Source organism: Bos javanicus, chromosome 6 (genome assembly GCF_032452875.1).
Source record: "Bos javanicus breed banteng chromosome 6, ARS-OSU_banteng_1.0, whole genome shotgun sequence".
Taxonomy (NCBI): domain Eukaryota; kingdom Metazoa; phylum Chordata; class Mammalia; order Artiodactyla; family Bovidae; genus Bos; species Bos javanicus.
Genome location: NC_083873.1, coordinates 58,824,027 through 58,842,836, shown reverse-complemented (window position 1 = coordinate 58,842,836; position 18,810 = coordinate 58,824,027). Strand labels below are relative to the sequence as shown.

General features: G+C 39.7%; 1 protein-coding gene across 1 annotated transcript in view; it reads left to right on the top strand.

Moving 5' to 3' along the window:
* The first annotated feature begins 594 nt into the window (after positions 1 to 594).
* RFC1 (replication factor C subunit 1) overlaps positions 595 to 18,810 on the top strand; it is a 77,208-nt gene continuing 58,992 nt past the window's right edge. The window contains exons 1-2 of the mRNA XM_061421185.1: positions 595 to 741; positions 14,972 to 15,100. Of these exons, the coding sequence (XP_061277169.1) occupies positions 739 to 741; positions 14,972 to 15,100 (132 nt within the window). The 5' untranslated portion in view covers positions 595 to 738. The remainder of the gene's footprint in view (positions 742 to 14,971; positions 15,101 to 18,810) is intronic.

The window sequence follows — 18,810 nt, the reverse complement described above, 5'->3', positions numbered from 1 at the left end:
TTTGGGAATTTGAAGGCCTAGATTCTCAGTTAGGGCCCCTAGCTTGTTTGGGCGTTATATTCTTCATTTATAAAATGGAGTGGGTGGTAATGACTATTTTATCAAAGTCTTTTTTGTTCTGGAATTATACAATATAAAATTGTCCTAAAAGTGTTTTCAAAGTGTGGGTCTCCACTTAAAAGTAGGCGAACAAAACCAACTGGATTGGTCAAACATTTAAAAGAAGATCAGGGTAAATACTGTTTGGTGAAATTTTTATTTCAGAATAGATGTTAAAATGTAATTTGTGAAACATACACCTAAAATGTTTGCCTTACTGCAGCTGGTAATAGAAACATTTTTTTAAAAAATATAAACATTTTAAAGCTACTAAGGAGGGCAATGAAACCTCCAAAGGTGCCTGCCCTCGGAGGACATCGATTTCGAGACGTCCCCAGTTGAGGGCCCCTACCAAAAGTCGAAGGCGCAAAACAAGGCTCGGACCATGGTCCAGCCACTCCTTGCGACGCCAGCGTCGCGGCGGTCTCAAGGGCCGCACCTGGGCTCACGTAGCGCCTCCCGCCTCCCGCCGGGACCCAAAAGAAGCTGCGCGCCTCCTGACGTCATCACCGGGCGCCGCTGCCTCGACCTCCTTCCACTTCGCGGGAGAAGTTGTTGGCGCGAATGGATCCCGAGCCCCGGTAACGGATTCCCCAGCCGGCCGGGCCTGCTTGCTCGCGCGTTCATCCGTGGGCTGCAATGGTGAGCCCTTGGGAAAGGCTTCGCGGCTGGGGGGCTGGGGAGAGTTCGCAGGCAGGGCGTGGACCTGGCTTTCCTGGCGTGGAGTATCTGGGAGGACCGGGATGCGTGGCCCCGGAAGGGAACGAAGGCACGAAAGGGGCTAAAAACTGGGCTCCGGGCGCACAGCTTTCCTTCCACTGGGGGCTTCAGCTTTCGGTCGCAGCCAGCGCGCAGCGCTCTTGGTGCTGCGCGGCAGCTTCACGTTTTCCCACTGTTGGGGGAAGGGAGGAAGGAAGGGAGTAATGAGGTGATTTGGGGGGCTCAGGGGTAAAGTTGCTTTTCCTGTTAAGTGTTGCCTCCAGCCTGTTTGAGTCCTGCCTAAAGCGTTGATTTCAAGCTTTGGGTGTCAGAGAAGAAGAATCGAACAAACTTCCTTTCTGATGAACAAGTTTCAGGCCTTCAACTTTCGTCTTTAACAACACCGCGAAATGCTCTCATGAATAAGTTTCTCAGCCTTCAGTTTTCGTACTTTGCTCATTAGCAGCTCCGCGAGGTGCTCATCAGCCGTTTTAAGATCGAGGGCACGGGGAGGATGTTTTATTGTGTTCAGATGAGTTCATAGAAATTAAAGGGATAATACGGTTTACAGGAGGGAGGGCAAACCTGGGAGGAGCAGCTGTAGTGCATTTGACAGCTGTCATCGCTTGTCACCTGATATTAAAAATAATCTTAAAAAAACCCTCAGTGCCTAATTCTGCATAAACCATATAAATAGTGAAATAATTATGCAGCCGTCAAAACAAAACATTCATGCTAGAATGGCAGTAGATACTAGTGTGTGTTTGAAATATTTTAATGTAAAGGATAGTTTATTGTGCTGCGTTAAGCTGGAGTCTACTTAATAATCAGACATTTTTTTTCAGTCATTTTATTTGTCACAGTGTCAACATTCTGGGCTGTGTGTGTGTAATTTTATGCCAGATTCGGAAACCTTACAGCCCTTTGTGTTTCTTCTCAGAGAAGGATGAAATAATGATAACAGCGTAATAGCCAGCTTGTAGCAAGTATCTTCAGGTGGCTATGTGGACTGTTTGTTTTACATGTCTTTTCTCATTTAAACCTCACAGCAATCCAGTTTTAAAGATGGTAAAGGGGGCCTTTAGAGTTTAAAGCACTTTGTGATGTAACTAATAAATGGTTGAACTAGAGTTAGAACCTAGGTTTTTCTGACCACCACATTATGCCACCCTCCTAAAATGACTGTAATTAGTAATTACATTTTGGACTTAAGGCACTGCATGGTAATTGTGGAAAATTCTTAAGATTTGGAGTCTTGAAGGTAAGAGTGAGGCGATGTTTTGGTATTGCTCTGCCATTTAATGATGAAGTGGTTTTTGAACAAGTAAATACCTTAACTTTAACCTCTTAAATTATGTTTCCTTAACTGTAGAAAGGGAGAAATACAGCTGCCTTGAGTGATTGTCTTGAAGGTTAAACAAAATCATAAATGTAAAGCTTCTATTGTGGTCCCTGGCTTGTGGTAGGAAACATACAACTACATGACCAATGATCTGTATTTCTCAGGAAGGATTGTGTGGAACATTAAAGAGTTTAAGGGGCATCAGAGATACCTTTGATGTTGTTAGTTATGGAGAATGATAGCTTATGTAGTCAACTTTTGATCATTCAGGTACTTTACATAATTGGTTCTTCTTAGTACTCCTGTTAAAGGTGCAGATGAAAAATAAAGCCCTTCTCAAAAAAAGTGGGAGTCAAAGGGATCGGTTTTGCTGTTTGTTTGTAAAGGGAAAAGATTCTATAAAGAACATAACAAGTTTGGATTTTATTGGTGTTTAGTTCTCTCTTTAGTACAAAAATGAGCAGATCCTCGACCAAAATTCTGTTCAATCTATGTTTATTAGACACCTGGAGAAGGCAATGGCACACCACTCCAGCACTCTTGTCTGGAAAATCCCATGGATGGAGGAGCCTGGTGGGCTGCAGTCCATGGGGTCGGGAAGAGTCGGACACGACTGAGCGACTTCCCTTTCACTTCTCACTTTCATGCATTGGAGAAGGAAATGGCAACCCACTCCAGCGTTCTTGCCTGGAGAATCCCAGGGACTGGGGAGCCTGGTGGGCTGCTGTCTGTGGGGTCGCACAGAGTCGGACATGACTGAAGTGACTTAGCAGCAGCAGCAGCAGCACACAAGTTATATTGTACAGTAGTTTGTAACTTTGTTTGGATCACAGCTCTCCCTTTGATAATGTGGTGAATGGTATGCAAGTTTGCTGCCCACAGAAATACGTAAGGACATATACACACCACTTAAGGGGATTCACATATCTTCTGAGGCCCTTCGATAGATGTAAGGTTAACAACTCTTGCCCTGGGAGCTGCATCTTTTTCTCAAATCTTTTCCAGTTAAAAGTTATCAAAGGTGTAAAATACTGTGTATCTACAAAATGGAATACTGTGCAACCATCAAAAAGAGAAAACTTTGTGCCCTGATACGGAACAGTTGCCAAAATAATTCAGTGAAAAAAGAAGATACAAGACAGTATGTAAAATATGCTGCCAGTTTATTTTAGGAAAGGAGAGAAAAGAATATATACATATTTGCTTGAAGATGGGAAGGATACACAAGGCACTGATAACATCTGTTGCCTCCAAAGATGGGAAATGTGTGTCTGAGAGGCAGGGTAGGAGGGAGACATTTTACCCTTTTGAATTTTTGAACCATGTGAATATAATGTCTATTAAAGGAATTGAAATGAAAATAAATAGAATAAAAAGTAGCCATGTAAATGATTTGGATTGCTATGAGGATTTAATTATTTGCTTAAAACATTAATAAAACTTGAGAGATGCCATTTTAAAAAGTCAACATATTTAATTCATTGACTGTCATAGTTATTTATTGAAAATATGGAGAAGTTTGAATTAGACAGGCATGAGACTTGAGGGATGAGAGAGGTGAGAGCACATCTAAGCTGCTGCTTTGCCATATTCTAGGGGAGACCTTTCACATTGAAGTTTACTGCATGAATGCTTCCCTGGAGCAGTTGTCACCCTTTTGTATTAATAATGTAACTTTTGCCATTTGTACTAGTACTTGACATATAAGACTCTTCTTTCCTTTCCAGGCTCATCTATCTGTTCTTTGAGTGTGTTAAGCTGGTTCTGTCTCAGCTTTTATTTTTATTTCCTCTCCTTGGGATACTCTTCCTCCTCTTGGAATACTCTGCCTTTTTCTCACTCATTCAAGTGTCAGTCATCACTTCCTCAGAGCTTTCCGCGTCATATCTAAGAAACCCATTACCTAATCCAGGGTCATGCAGATTTATGCTTCTATTGTCTTCTGACAATTTTATAGTTTTAGCTCTTAACATTTAGGACTTTGATCCATTTTGAGTTAATTTTTGTATATGGTGTGAAGTTGGGGGCGGGGTCCAAGTTTTTTTTTTTTTTTTGCATGTGGGTCTCCAGTTGTTTCTGCACCACTTGCAAAGTATTCTTTTCTCATTGAATTGTCTTGGCTCCCTTGTCAAAAATCAGTTTACCATAAGTGTGCAGGTTTCTTTCTGGACACTGTATTCTATTCCATTGATCTATGTGTTTTCCCTAAAGCCAGTAATGCACTGGCTTTATTACTGTAGCCTTGTGGCGCATTTTTAAATTGGGAGGTGTAAGTCCTTCAAATTAGACCTTTTTCAGGATTGTTTTGCCTGTTCTGGATCCCTTGAATTTCTAAAATATAAATTTTAGAATCAGCAAAGAAGCCAGCTAGGATTTTGTTAGGGATTGTATTGAATCTGTAAATCAATTTGGAAAGTATTGCCATCCTAACAACATAATGTCTTCTGATCCATGAATATGGGCTATCTTTCCATTTGTTTGTGTCTTCTTTAATTGCTTTATACAATATTTTATAGTTTTCAGAGTATGGATTTAACACTTCTGTCAAATTTATTTGTAAGTATTTTGTTCTTATTGATGATGCTATTTTGTTCTTATTGATGATGCTATAGATGGAATTGTTAATTTCATTTCTGGTTTGTTCTTGTGAAAAGTATAGAAATACAGTTGGTTTTAGTATATTGATCTTGTATCCTGCAACCTTGTAGAACTCATTTAAATTAGTTCTAATAGTTATTTTAGTAAATTCCTTAGGCTTTTCTTTATTTAAGATCATTTCAGCTGCAAATAAAAATTTTGCTTCTTTCTGCCCAATCTGGTATGCCTTTTATAATTTATTTTTGCCTAATGGGTTTCTTTTTTTTTTTTTTTTAACCAGAGTGTTGAATAAGAGTGGTGAGAATGGATCTCTCTCCTGAATTTAGGGAATTACATTCCAACAGCTTACCTGTCGTTTTTAAAGTATAAGGTTTTAATATAATTTAAAATTGTTTAATTTCATTTGTCTATTCTGTGCTGCTGTTAATATACAGTTTTAGTCAGATATATCATTTTGCATTTAACTCTTTTTCAGGATAATAGAGTTTTGCATTTGGATAGATTTTGTGATGTGTGTTGGTGATAATCAATTTCTGCTTGTGGATTTGGTGGATGAATTAAACATATTAATCAAAAATATTTGTATTTCTTTACTTTCAAAATAGAGAAGTAAAGCCAACCCCACAGAGCACTGCAGTGCTTATTTTGCATAAAATCCTGTACTCTTCAAAGTCAGTGAACAGAGTACATGATATGGTTTCTCTTTGCATTTTTGGTAGACAGATATAACTTGTTGCTGGTTGAGCCCATGTGCAGTGGAAAAGTTACTAGCTGTTTGGTTATACTTCAGGGTAAATATGTATTAGCTTTTGTGCTTTGATCTTTTAAAGTTAAAAGGTCATTATGGTAGCTTCCTTTGTGCAGGTTTAGGAGTATTTATTGTAAAGATTTTTTTTCTAACTCTACTAACAGATTTGTAATTAGCAGATTTGGAAACTTCTAAAAAATTAATAATTTTTTTTTTGAGTATTGGTGAGATCTGGTACTTTGTCTGGACTTAATGTCAGTTCAGTTCAGTCGCTCAGATCAGATCAGATCAGATCAGTTGCTCAGTCGTGTCTGACTCTTTGCGACCCCATCCAGCCATCTTATCTTCTGTCGTCCCCTTCTCCTGCTCCCAATCCCTCCCAGCATCAGAGTCTTTTCCAATGAGTCAACTCTTCGCATGAGGTGGCCAAAGTACTGGAGTTTCAGCTTTAGCATCATTCCTTCCAAAGAAATCCCAGGGCTGATCTCCTTCAGAAGGACTGGTTGGGTCTCCTTGCAGTCCAAGGGACTCTCAAGAGTCTTCTCCAACACCACAGTTCCAAAGCATCAATTCTTCGGTGCTCAGCCTTCTTCACAGTCCAACTCTCACATCCATACATGACCACAGGAAAAACCATAACCTTGACTAGACAAACCTTTGTTGGCAAAGTAATGTCTCTGCTTTTGAATATGCTATCTAGATTGGTCATAACTTTCCTTCCAAGGAGTAAGCGTCTTTTAATTTCATGGCTGCAGTCACCATCTGCAGTGATTTTGGAGCCCAGAAAAATAAAGTCTGCCACTGTTTCCACTGTTTCCCCATCTATTTCCCATGAAGTGATGGGACCGGATGCCATGATCTTCGTTTTCTGAATGTTGAGCTTTAAGCCCACTTTTTCACTCTCCACTTTTACTTTCATCAAGAGACTTTTGAGTTCGTCTTCACTTTCTGCCATAAGGGTGGTGTCATCTGCATATCTGAGGTTATTGATATTTCTCCCGGCAATCTTGATTCCAGCTTGTGCTTCTTCCAGCCCAGCGTTTCTCATGATGTACTCTGCATAGAAGTTAAATAAGCAGGGTGATAATATACAGCCTTGACGGACTCCTTTTCCTATTTGGAACCAGTCGGTTGTTCCATGTCCAGTTCTAACTGTTGCTTCCTGATCTGCATACAGACCTCTCAAGAGGCAGGTCAGGCGGTCTGGTATTCCCATCTCTTTCAGAATTGTCCACAGTTTATTGTGATCCACACAGTCAAAGGCTTTGGCATAGTCAATCAAGCAGAAATAGATGTTTTTCTGGAACTCTCTTGCTTTTCCTATGATCCAGCGGATGTTGGCAATTTGATCTCTGGTTCCTCTGCCTTTTCTAAAACCAGCTTTAACATCAGGAAGTTCACGGTTCACATATTGCTGAAGCCTGGCTTGGAGAATTTTGAGCATTGCTTTACTAGCATGTGAGATGAGTGCAATTATGCAGTAGTTTGAGCATTCTTTGCATTGCCTTTCTTTGGGATTGGAATGAAAACTGCCCTTTCCAGTCCTGTGGCCACTGCTGAGTTTTCCAAATTTGCTGGCATATTGAGTGCAGCACTTTCACAGCATCATCTTTCAGGATTTGGAATAGCTCAACTGGAATTTCATCACCTCCACTAGCTTTGTTCGTAGTGATGCTTTCTAAGGCCCACTTGATCACACCATTGTGATTATCTGGGTCGTGAAGATCTTTTTGTACAGTTCTTCTATGTATTCTTGCCATCTCTTCTTAATATCTTCTGCTTCTGTTAGGTCCATACCATTTCTGTCCTTTATCGAGCCCATCTTTGCATGAAATGTTCCTTTGGCGTCTCTGATTTTCTTGAAGAGATGTCTAGTCTTTCCCATTCTGTTGTTTTCCTCTATTTCTTTGCATTGATCGCTGAAGAAGGCTTTCTTATCTCTTCTTGCTATTCTTTGGAACTCTGCATTCAGATGTTTATATCTTTTCTTTTCTCCTTTGCTTTTCGCTTCTCTTCTTTTCACAGCTATTTGTAAGGCCTCCCCAGACAGCCATTTTGCTTTTCTGCATTTCTTTTCTATGGGGATGGTCTTGATACCTGTCTCCTGTACAATGTCATGAACCTCAGTCGCTCAGTCCTGTCCAATTCTTTGAGACCCCATGAACCGCAGCACGCCAGGCCTCCCTCTCTATCACCAACTCCCAGAGTCCACCCAAATCCATGTCCATTGAGTCAGTGATGCCATCCAACCATCTTATCCTCTGTCCTCCCCTTCTCCTCCTGCCCTCAAACTTTCCTAGCATCAGGGTCTTTTCCAGTGAGTCAGCTCTTTACATCAGGTGGCCAATGTGTTGGAGTTTCAGCTTCAACATCAGTCCTTCCAATGAATACCCAGAACTGAATTCCTTCAGGTTGGACTGGTTGGATCTCCTTGCAGTCCAAGGGACTTTCAAGAGTCTTCTCCAACACCACAGTTCAAAAGCGTCAATTCTGCGGCACTCAGCTTTCTTTATAGTCCAACTCTCACATCCATACATGACCACTGGAAAAACCATAGCCTTGACTAGACGGACCTTTGTTGACAAAGTAATGTCTGTGCTTTTTAATATGCTGTCTAGGTTGGTCATAACTTTCTTTCCAATGTATATGTATATTAAATTGCATTTGGGCTGCCTGATAGGCAATGCTTTTCTTTAATAGTGTTGTAGAATTGTTAGTTACACCTTAGGGTAGGAGAGTGCAACAGATCTTTCCCTTTTGCTTACATTTATGTGACTCAGCTGGTAAAGAATCTGCCTGCAATGTGGGAGACCTGGGTTCCATCCCTGAATTGGGAAGATCCCCTGGAGAAGGGAAAGGCTACCCACTCCAGTATTCTGGCCTGGAGAATTCCATGGGCTGTATAGTCCATGGGGTCACAAAGAGTCAGACATGACTGAACAACTTTCAGTTCACTTCAAGAACGTCTTGTATTTCAAAGCATTTACTAGAAAATGTCTTGTTGGCGTTTTCAGTTTTTTCATCTATGAGTTAAAGAATGTCATAGACTTTGTTATGTGGATTAAATTATATTTTTTAAATGTTTAAATCATTGTCTGGCACAGAGTAAGTCCTATTTAAGGGTTTGTTAAAAAAGTAAATAGGGACTTCCTTGGCAGTCCAGTGGCTCAGAACCTGCCTTCCAATGCAGGGGACGCAGGTTCAACTGCTGGTCCTGGAACTAGGATCCTGCATGTTGCAGCTAAGCCCTGGTGCTGCAGCTGCTGAGCCCACACTCTCTGGAGCCCACAAACCACAACTTGAGGGCCTGCATGCTGCAAAGAAGAGCCCATGGTGGAAGATCCCACATGCAGCAACAGAGATCCTGTGTGCCCCAGTTAAGACCCAACACAGCCGAGTAGATAAATAAATATTTTTTTATAAAGTAAATGAAGCCCTAAATCAGGGCATTGGCAATAGAAATAGAAGAAAGAGGACAGCAGTATTCAGGAGCTTCTTAGATAGGATAGTGAGGTGGAGGGTCAGAATGAGGAGAAGAAACAGTGCCCATTTTTCTGTTTTGAGTGAATGCTGGTGCTGTGCATTGAGGTGGGAAATAGAAACAAGTGCCCCCAAAATCTGAGCTTGGTTTTGGATGTTATGAGTTGGAGGCACTTGGGGCATTTGGATAGAGGTGAAGATGACAGACTGTTTGGCTATGTGAATGTGGAGCTCAGAGGTCTGGAGTAGACACAAGATTTAGGAGGCTCAGGTGGCTCGGTGTTAAAGAATCCACCTGCTAAGCAGGAGACGTGGGTTCGATCCCTGAGTCAGGAAGATCCCCTGGAGAAGAAAATGACAACCCACTCCAGTATTCTTGCCTGGAAAGTTCCATGGACAGAGGAGCCTGGTGGGCTTTAGTCCATGAGGCCTCCAAGAGTTGGTCACGACTGAGAGACTAAATAGCAGCAGCAGTGTGTTTTTAAGGGGTACCTGATTTTGAGATGGATGTAAGTTAGCTTATGCAGTGTGAGTATGTGAATCAGAAGTTTTTAACTTAAAGTTCATGGAGAGCCATTAATAGGCTTTAGAGAAAAGCTGTGAAGAAGAGTATTATACTAAAAGTGAAAGTATTTTGTTTTTTGTAGCCACAATACTCTAATATGACAAGAGTACCATATGATAGAAGAGTCAATTTGAATAATTTTCCTGGGAAATAGTACACAATAATGTTAATTTAATACCTGCTTAAAATTCCTTAAAACAAAGAGCAGTAAATAAAGTCATCCCCACAAATTAATCTCAAAGTTTATTTTAATAAGCAATCTTTAAAAACAAATCTACCATCAATTTCATTTTACACAGTTAAGAACCATTCTTTCTGAGCCCAGGTGTGAAGGTCAGTGACTTGGAAATAACCACTCATGTGTTTCACCATTATTAATTAAGCATCTGCTTATCTGAGGTGCTGGCCCTGTACTTGAGATACAGAGGTGAGTAAGATAGCAAGCCTCCTGTATGGAATTTATAGCAATGTGTTCAAACTCAGATTCTATGAGTATCCAAAGTATCTCCTACTAATCATTTTCGGACCCATTTCAGGTCTGTCTTCTGTCCTTGAGGCTGTCTGCATTAGGTGCTCCTGGTGCTTTTACAGTTTTGTGATTAGCTCTGTCTTAGCACTCTTTTGTATTTAATTCTTCATATACTAATTTGTCTCCCAGGTAACTTTATGAGGTCTTTTTCCTGTTTGTGTCCTAAGTCCCTGGCATGGTGCCTGTCTGTAATCACATAAGGATCAAATGTATCAGGAATAATAAGGGAAAGGCCATATTGCCAGTGATGGGGTGTCGGGATCTATCAGGGCTTCCCTGATAGCTCAGTTGGTAAAGAATCCGCTCGCAATGCAGGAGACTCCAGTTCGATTCCTGGGTTGGGAAGATCTGCTGGAGAAGGAATAGGCTACCCATTCCAGTATTCTTGGGCTTCCCTTGTGACTCAGCTGGTAAAGAATTGCCTGCAATACGGGAGATCTGGGTTCGATCCCTGGGTTGGGAAGATCCCCTGGAGAAGGGAAAGGCTACCCACTCCAGTATTCTGGCCTGGAGAATTCCATGGACTGTTGTCACAAAGAGTTGGACATGACTGAGTGACTTTCACTTAGAATTATGGTAAAACGATGAGGGGGCAGTCGTGGTCAAGTAGAGAACTATGAAAGGAATTTGGAGTCAGAGGACCAGGTTGCAATCTGGGTGTGCCATCTCTGATCCCCACCAGAATCTTGTGAGGCAAGTGGCATTATGAGGAAATAGGGCCAGAAAAGTTAAGTAATTCATCCCAAGTGCCTGGTGCATGTGTGCTAAGTTGCCTCAGTTGTGTCTGACTCTTTGTAACGCTATGGATGGTAGCCCACCAGGCTCCTCTGTCCATGGGACTCTGCAGGCAAGAATACTGGAGTGGGTTGCCATGCCTTCCTCCAAGGGATCTTCTGACCCAGGATCGAACCCATTCTCTTCCATCTCCTGCATTGGCAGGCAGGTTCTTTACCACTAACACCACTGGGAAGCCCCCACGTGTCCAGTAAAAGTGAAAGTCACTCAGTCGTGCGACCCTGTGGACTAGACAGTCCGTGGAATTCTCCAGGCCAGAATACTGGGAGTGGGTAACCTTTCCCTTCTCCAAACGATCTTCCCAACCCAGGGATCGAACCCAGGTCTCCCGCATTGTGGGCAGATTCTTTACCAGCTGAGCCACAAGGGATGCCCAAGAATACTGGAGTGGGTAGCCTATCCCTTCTCCAGTGGATCTTCTCCACCCAGGAATCGAACTGGGGTCTCTTGCATTACAGGCAGATTCTTTACCAACTGAGCTATCAGGGAAGCCCAAGGGTCTAGTAGTAAGTGGCAAAACTGACTAAAAGCTTATGTTTGTCAGACTTAATTCTACTTACTTATCTATAAAATGGAGATAATTCATTCTATTTGCCTTTATACCTCATAGAATTGTCAAAAGAGATAAATCTGTGTCCAGTAGCTGTAAGTAGAAGTGTGAAAAACTTGTTGCTGTTAGCTGTCTGTGCTAAAATTTGTTTTAATGTTTATGTGATTTTTGCCTAAATCTTTTGCTTTATTTAAACTGTCATGTTCAATTAATAACTATTTAAAAAGAAAGTAAGAGTTAATTACTACTCTTTTGGTTTCCCCAAATAAAAATGTTTTTTTTACCATTTCTTTTAGAAGTGAAATCCTGGGACAAAGGGTATGCACATTTAAAATTTTGATAAGTGTTGGATTGTCTTGGAGAGGTTATACCAATTTTTACTTTTATTAGCAGTGTAGTGTGTGAGAATCTGTTTCTCCACACCTTTGACATACCTGAACGTGATGAATCTTTTAACACTTAGAGAACAGTAATCAAGTTCCAATTTATTATTTGTCAGGTTGAGCATCTTTTATTGTTTGGTTATTTGCATTTCTTTTATAATTTGTCTGCTGGTAACTTTTATCCATTTTTTCTACTGGATTGTCTTTTATTGATTTGTAGGAGCCCTCATATATAATGTGTGGTAGATATTTTCATGTTAGTTATTTTTTAACTTTGTTTATGATATCTTTTATTTTTATGTAGTCAAATTTTTCTTTCTTAATGGGTAGTTTCTAGTCTTGATGTTCTGCTTGGAAGGACTTCCCTTTGCTAAGATTATAAAAATAAATTTAAAAACGTGTTCATTTTTCTACTCATATGCTGAGCAAAAATTATTCTGTGCAGGTAAGAGTGATGTTTAGATCCATTATTTGGGAATTTGATTAGTCACTAGTCTTGTTCTTTATTTGATGAAATCTTTAAAGACGTGGAATACCAGGTAGGGACTGTTAATAAAGAGTAAGGTAAAGTCATGATATAAATTAAAGTCAAATTGGTGACCTTTTTCTCTTAGATGTTTATACACCAGATGGCTGCTCACTTTGGAGGTAACTCCTAAAAAAGTGTGAGTAGAATGACTTTCATTCCAATGAAAATTCTTTTTCAAAGGTTTAGATTTTTAGTAGATATTGAGTTAAGATCAGGATGCTGTAATTTAAGTGTTCTGCTGCCGTCAGTGTAAGGGCATGGGGAGTGGGAAAGTAGGGTAGAGTACAGGGAGAGGAAAGGGGTTGTGAATAGGAAGAATTACTTAGGAAGAAAAGGTTACAAAAATGCTTAGGATTGGCAGTGTGGTACAGACAAAAGTCAGAGAGCTCAATGTTACCAGTAGTTCCATTTCCTGAATTATGTTTTGTTTTCTCTTTGTGGTTTTAAGTATTTGTGGTTCCATCACAGATGGAAAACCACCACCGACTTTAAGCTGTTTATTAATGTTCAGTTTTGAACTGTGGTGCATGCGTGCTGTGTGTGTGTATTTGAAAAATCACACTATTTGAAGACTCACTTGGTAATTTCAAAAGTGAAACTCCAATGTGAAACTCTCATTTCCTCCAGAGGCAATAAAGTAAGTAGTTGTCAGCCTCAAATTCAATTCTTTGCAAATTATACGGAAGACTGTGGCTTTCTGGCTTTCTTTATTATCTATTTTTTCTTAGCAACTGACACAAATGTCTCAGTTTCATAGCTAAGATACCATTTTGCGAACAATATATCTTAGATTTTATTAGGATGGATTTGTGACTTTTTAATATTAGGAAATTTACAGAAGAGGGTATAAAACCAGGGAAGTCTGTAACCTTTCAAAAAAATTTAACATGTTTGTGTATCTCGTTTATCTGTTTTCTTTATTGACTTAACCACAAAGCTATGTGTTTCTGTGTTTGCAGAACACACTTATTTGGGATTTTTGACATTTTGAGAGTGTGACAATTACCGCCAGGATCGAGGAAAAACATTGTTACCTTTCTTACACTTGACAAAGTACTTTTAACAGGTATTTTCCTCACTACAGTAAAGAGAGAGAGCTTGGAACTGGCAAAAAAAATTGAAGACTCAGGATTATAAACATTGAGGATAGGAATAGGGAAAATAGTTCAACTGCCTCTTGAATCCAGTTCTTTGGAATTCAGATCCTAAATTCTCATATTCTGTGTTCCTTATTCCCTTCCTTTCCTGTGAGTAGAGAACTGTAGTGGAGAACTGTAGGTGGATATGGAGGGATAATAGTACATAAATGAGGGAGAAGGGAAGCTTTTTACTGAGTCAGAATTGTGACAGATGCATAATTAATCCTCATGAAGTGTAAGGAGTATTCGTCTCACTTTACTGATGAGAAAACAGATTAAAAGTTAGGGTCATCCCTTGGTCCAATGGAAAGTGCTAGAGCAGAGATTCATACCAGGGATTTCTTACTCTAAGGGCTATTACCTTTTCTCTACACCACAGTTTATTCAGAGCTTAAATCTAAAAGTCCATCCTAAAGAACATCAATCCTGAATATTCATGGAAAGGACTGATGTTGAAGCTGAAACTCCAATACTTTGGCCACCTGATGCTGGGATTCATTTGAAAAGACCCTGATGCTGGGAAAGATTGAAGGCAGGAGGAGAAGGGGACGACAGAGGATGAGATGGTTGGATGGCATCATCGACTCAATGGACATTAAGTAAACTCCGGGAGTTGGTGATGGACGGGGAGGCCTGGTGTGCTGTAGTCCATGGGGTCGCAAAGAGTCAGACACGACTGAGAAACTGAATTGCACTGAAAATCTAAAAGTGTAGGAAGAATATATATCATAAGAAAGATGAATGATATTAATTATAAATTACATTGTAAAAGTATGATTATTACAAATGTATGATAAATTGCATTGTAAATATGTGATTAATTTGACAGTAATTGAAGCAAGTGTAATCAAAAATTTTCCTTTGGAATTTGGAAAAATCATGTAACGGGAAATAATTTCAAAGTTCTTAGTTATTAAGGTCTTAAATGTTCAGGGTTGTAAGAGTTATTCTTCTCTCAAACTGGAGTATAACTTCCATAGGTAAGGATTATGTTCTTCAACTCTTTGTCTTTTCCCCTAGTGTGTCTATGACGATGGGATATGTGCAGGCATAATCAATAAATGCTTGTTACTTGCCTCCTTTAACAGTGCTGTTTTTAGCAAAAATTTCCTTTGTTAATTTTTGCCCTGTTTTTGGCCAGATTCTGAGAATTAAAATTACTTTTCATTAGGCACATTATTGTTATTATTTTTGAATCTTTGTGCCTGTGCTGCTCAGCTTGTAGGATCTTAGTTCTCCAACCAGGGATCGAACCCGGGGCCTTAGCAGTAAAAGCTCGGAGTTCTTACCACTGGACCACCAAGGAATTCCCTAGACTCATTATTTTTAACTCAGGTAATTTTATCAGTTAATTTTTGCATATAAAAAGGATGCTGCTGCACACTTGGAGCTATATCATTATGAAAACATGATTGAGAGTACACCAGTGTGTATGTAGAGTTGTTCCTTTTTACAATTGAGATTAGAATTTTGTGCAGTTAATGTTTGTTTATGAATCTCCTTTTTTGCTTCTAGGATATTCGAAAATTCTTTGGGGTTATACCAAGTGGAAAGAAACTTGTAAGTGAAACAGTAAAGAAGAATGAGAAAACAAAGTCTGCTGAAGAAAGTTTAAAAGCAAAGAAAGGAATAAAGGAAATCAAGGTCAGTTTTCCAGATGCAGTGTTGAATTGTATAAAATAAACTCAGTTCTGAGATGTGATATATTGAGAGCCTTAAGTAAATATAAATTTCAACTCATTTAGCAGAAAAAGAAGAAAAGTAATAAGGTCTTACTTATTTCTAGTTAATATATCTTACTGCATCTATAGTTTGGTGTTTTCGTTAACTGATTTAGCGAAAACTTAACCAAAGTTTGCTCATAAAGACATAAGCTCCAGTATTGGGCTTCTCGTGAAGGAAGGCTTTGGAGGAAAGCTTTATTCTTTTTCCTGTCCTCCTTGGGCTTCATAGAATTTAAGATATAATATCACTATGATAAGCAGGCAGTGGCGTCAGTAGTGTATTTGAGTTAATATTGTTCCTCTTTGTGTAAAATGTGAGAATTTTGCAACTCAACAGGTCGGTTTACTACCACCCCATCCTTTATGCCATAATTGGCATATGAATTATATCTATATATGTTAATACTCCACATTCAATATAATAATTATTGCTCTATACCAACATTATTTTAAAGGAATAAACAGAGGAAAATTGGTTTGTGACTACATACGGTGATGGATGTTAACTAGACTTATGATCATTTTACAATATATATAGATGTTGAATCATCATGTTGTATACCTGAAACTAATATAATGCTTCATGTCAATTATATCTCAATAAAAACTTACTTTGTAAATAAGATAAAAATAATTAAACAATATTTTAAAAACATATGAGTAAAATTACAAATGCATGTAATTAAACTGTCGTTAAAATACCAATAAATTATAATTTAAACACATAAATTAACTTTTTAAATTTCCTAGGTGAGACTAAAATAAAAATCTCAGTCTTTTGCTGTCAAAAAAAAAAAAAAAAAGAGGAAGATTGATCTTTTGTATTTAACCATATATTGGCCACTTCTGGTGTTTTCATTTCTTATCAAAGATCTGAATTTCCATCTACTATAATTTTCTTTAATTAATATTTTTATTTATTTAATTGTTTAAATGCACCCAGTCTTAGTTGCGGCACACAGGATCCTTTCGATCTTTGTCGGCAGCATGCAGGATCTTTAGCTGTGGCATGCAAATTTTTAGTTATTGCATGTAAAATCTAGTTCTCTGAGCAAGGATTGAACCCAGACCCCCTGCATTGGGAGTATGGAGTCTTAGCCACTGGACAACCAGGGAAGTCCCTTATACCATTTTCTGTAAATCTGAAGAATTTTCTTAAGCATTTCTTGTAGAATAGGCTTGGCAGCAAATTCTGTAAGTTTTTGTTTATCTAAAAATGTCTTTATTTTGTCTCCGTTCTTGATATTTTTGCTGGATATAGAGTTTTGGATTGATAGTTTTTGTTTCAGCACTGTAAAGGTGTTCCATTCCTTGTTTTTGGTCTCCATTTTTTTCTGGTGAGATGTTAGCAGTCATTTATATTGTTTTCTCTTGTATGTATTGTATTATTTTCTCATGCTTCTTTAAAAGACTTTATCTTTGAGTTTCAGCCTTGCCCATGGTGTACTTGGGTGTAGTTTTCTTTTTTTTATACTGTTTAGGGTTTCCGAGCTTCTGAGTCTGTAAATTTATATCTTTTTTTGAATTTGGTAATTTTTTACCATTGTTTCTTCAAATATATTTCTGCTTTATTCTCTCCTCTTCTTAGAAGAGTCCTTATATATATACACACACACGCATACACGCATATGCCCCCCCCCACACACATGTATCTATATTAGAATTTTGGAACTGCACTACAGATAATTGAGGCTTGTGGTTGTTTAGTCCCTCAGTCGTGTCTTACTCTGCGATCCCATGGACTGTAGCACGCCAGGCTTCCCTGTCCTTCACTCCCAGAGTTTGCTCAAACTCATGCCCATTGAGTCAGTGATGCCATCTAACCATCTCATCCTCTGTCATCCCATTCTCCTCCCACCTTCAATCTTTCCCAGCATCAGGGTCTTTTCAGATGAGTTAGTTCTTTACATCAGGTGGCCAAAGTATTGGAGTTGCAGCTGCAACATCAGTCCTTCCAATGAACACCCAGGACTGATCTCCTTTAGGATGGACTGGTTGGATCTCCTTGCAGTCCAAGGGACTCTCAAGAGTCTTCTCCAACACCACAGTTCAAAAGCATCAATTCTTCAGTGCTCAGCTTTATAGTCCAACGCTAAAATCCATACATGACCACTGGAAAAACCATAGCCTTGACTAGACAGACCTTTGTTGACGAAGTAATGTCTCTGCTCTTGAATATGCTGTCTAGGTTGGTCATAACTTTCCTTCCAAGGAGTAAGTGTCTTTTAATTTCATGGCTGCAGTCACCATCTGCAGTGATTTTGGAGCCCCCAAAAATAAAGTCTGACACTCTTTCCACTGTTTCCTCATCTACTTGCCATGAAGTGATGGGACCCGATGCCATGATCTTTGTTTTCTGAATGTTGAGCTTTAAGCCCACTTTTTCACTCTCCACTTTCACTTTCATCAAGAGGTTTTTTAGTTCCTCTTCACTTTCTGCCATAAGGGTGGTGTCATCTGCATATCTGAGGTTATTGATATTTCTCCCGGCAATCTTGATTCCAGCTTGTGCTTCTTCCAGTCCAGCGTTTCTCATGATGTACTCTGCATAGAAGTTAAATAAGCAGGGTGACAATATACAGCCTTGACGGACTCCTTTTCCTATTTGGAACCAGTCTATTGTTCCATGTCCAGTTCTAACTGTTGCTTCCTGACCTGCATACAAATTTCTCAAGAGGCAGGTCAGGCGGTCTGGTATTCCCATCTCTTTCAGAATTGTCCACAGTTTATTGTGATCCACACAGTCAAAGGCTTTGGCATAGTCAATCAAGCAGAAATAGATGTTTTTCTGGAACTCTCTTGCTTTTCCCATGATCCAGTGGATGTTGGCAATTTGATCTCTGGTTCCTCTGCCTTTCCTAAAACCAGCTTTAACATCAGGAAGTTCACGGTTCACATATTGCTGAAGCCTGGCTTGGAGAATTTTGAGCATTACTTTACTAGCATATGAGATGAGTGCAACTGTGCGGTAGTTTGAGCATTCTTTGCATTGCCTTTCTTTGGGATTGGAATATTTTTAGTTTTTTGAAAAACCTCAATACTGTTTTTCATAGTGGCTGCTCCAATTTACAGTTCCACCAACATTGCACAAGGGTTCCCTTTTATCCACATCCACACCAGCGTTTGTGATCTCTTTATCTTTTTGATGATGGGTCTGGCCTAGTCTGCAGGGTTTCTCAGGTGGCACTCTAGTGGTAAAGAACCCGTGTGCCAGTGCAGGAGACCTGAGAGATGCGGGTTCGATCTCTGGGTTGGAAAAATACCCTGGAGAAGGAAATGGCAACCCACTCCAGTATTCTTATTTGGAAAATCCACATGGACAGAGGAGTCTGGCGGGCTACAGTCCATAAGGTCGCAAAGAGTCGGACATGACTGAAATGACTTAGCATGCACGCACACACTGGCTTATTCTTTAGCTTCTGCTACTGCTGCTGCTAAGTCGCTTCAGTCGTGTCCGACTCTGTGCGACCCCACAGACGGCAGCCCACCAGGCTCCCCATCCTCAGGATTCTCCAGGCAAGAACACTGGAGTGGGTTGCCATTTCCTTGCTTCCCTTGTGGCTCAGACAGTAAAGTGTCTTCCTCAGTGCAGGAGACCTAGGTTCAATCCCTGGGTCGGGAAGATCTCCT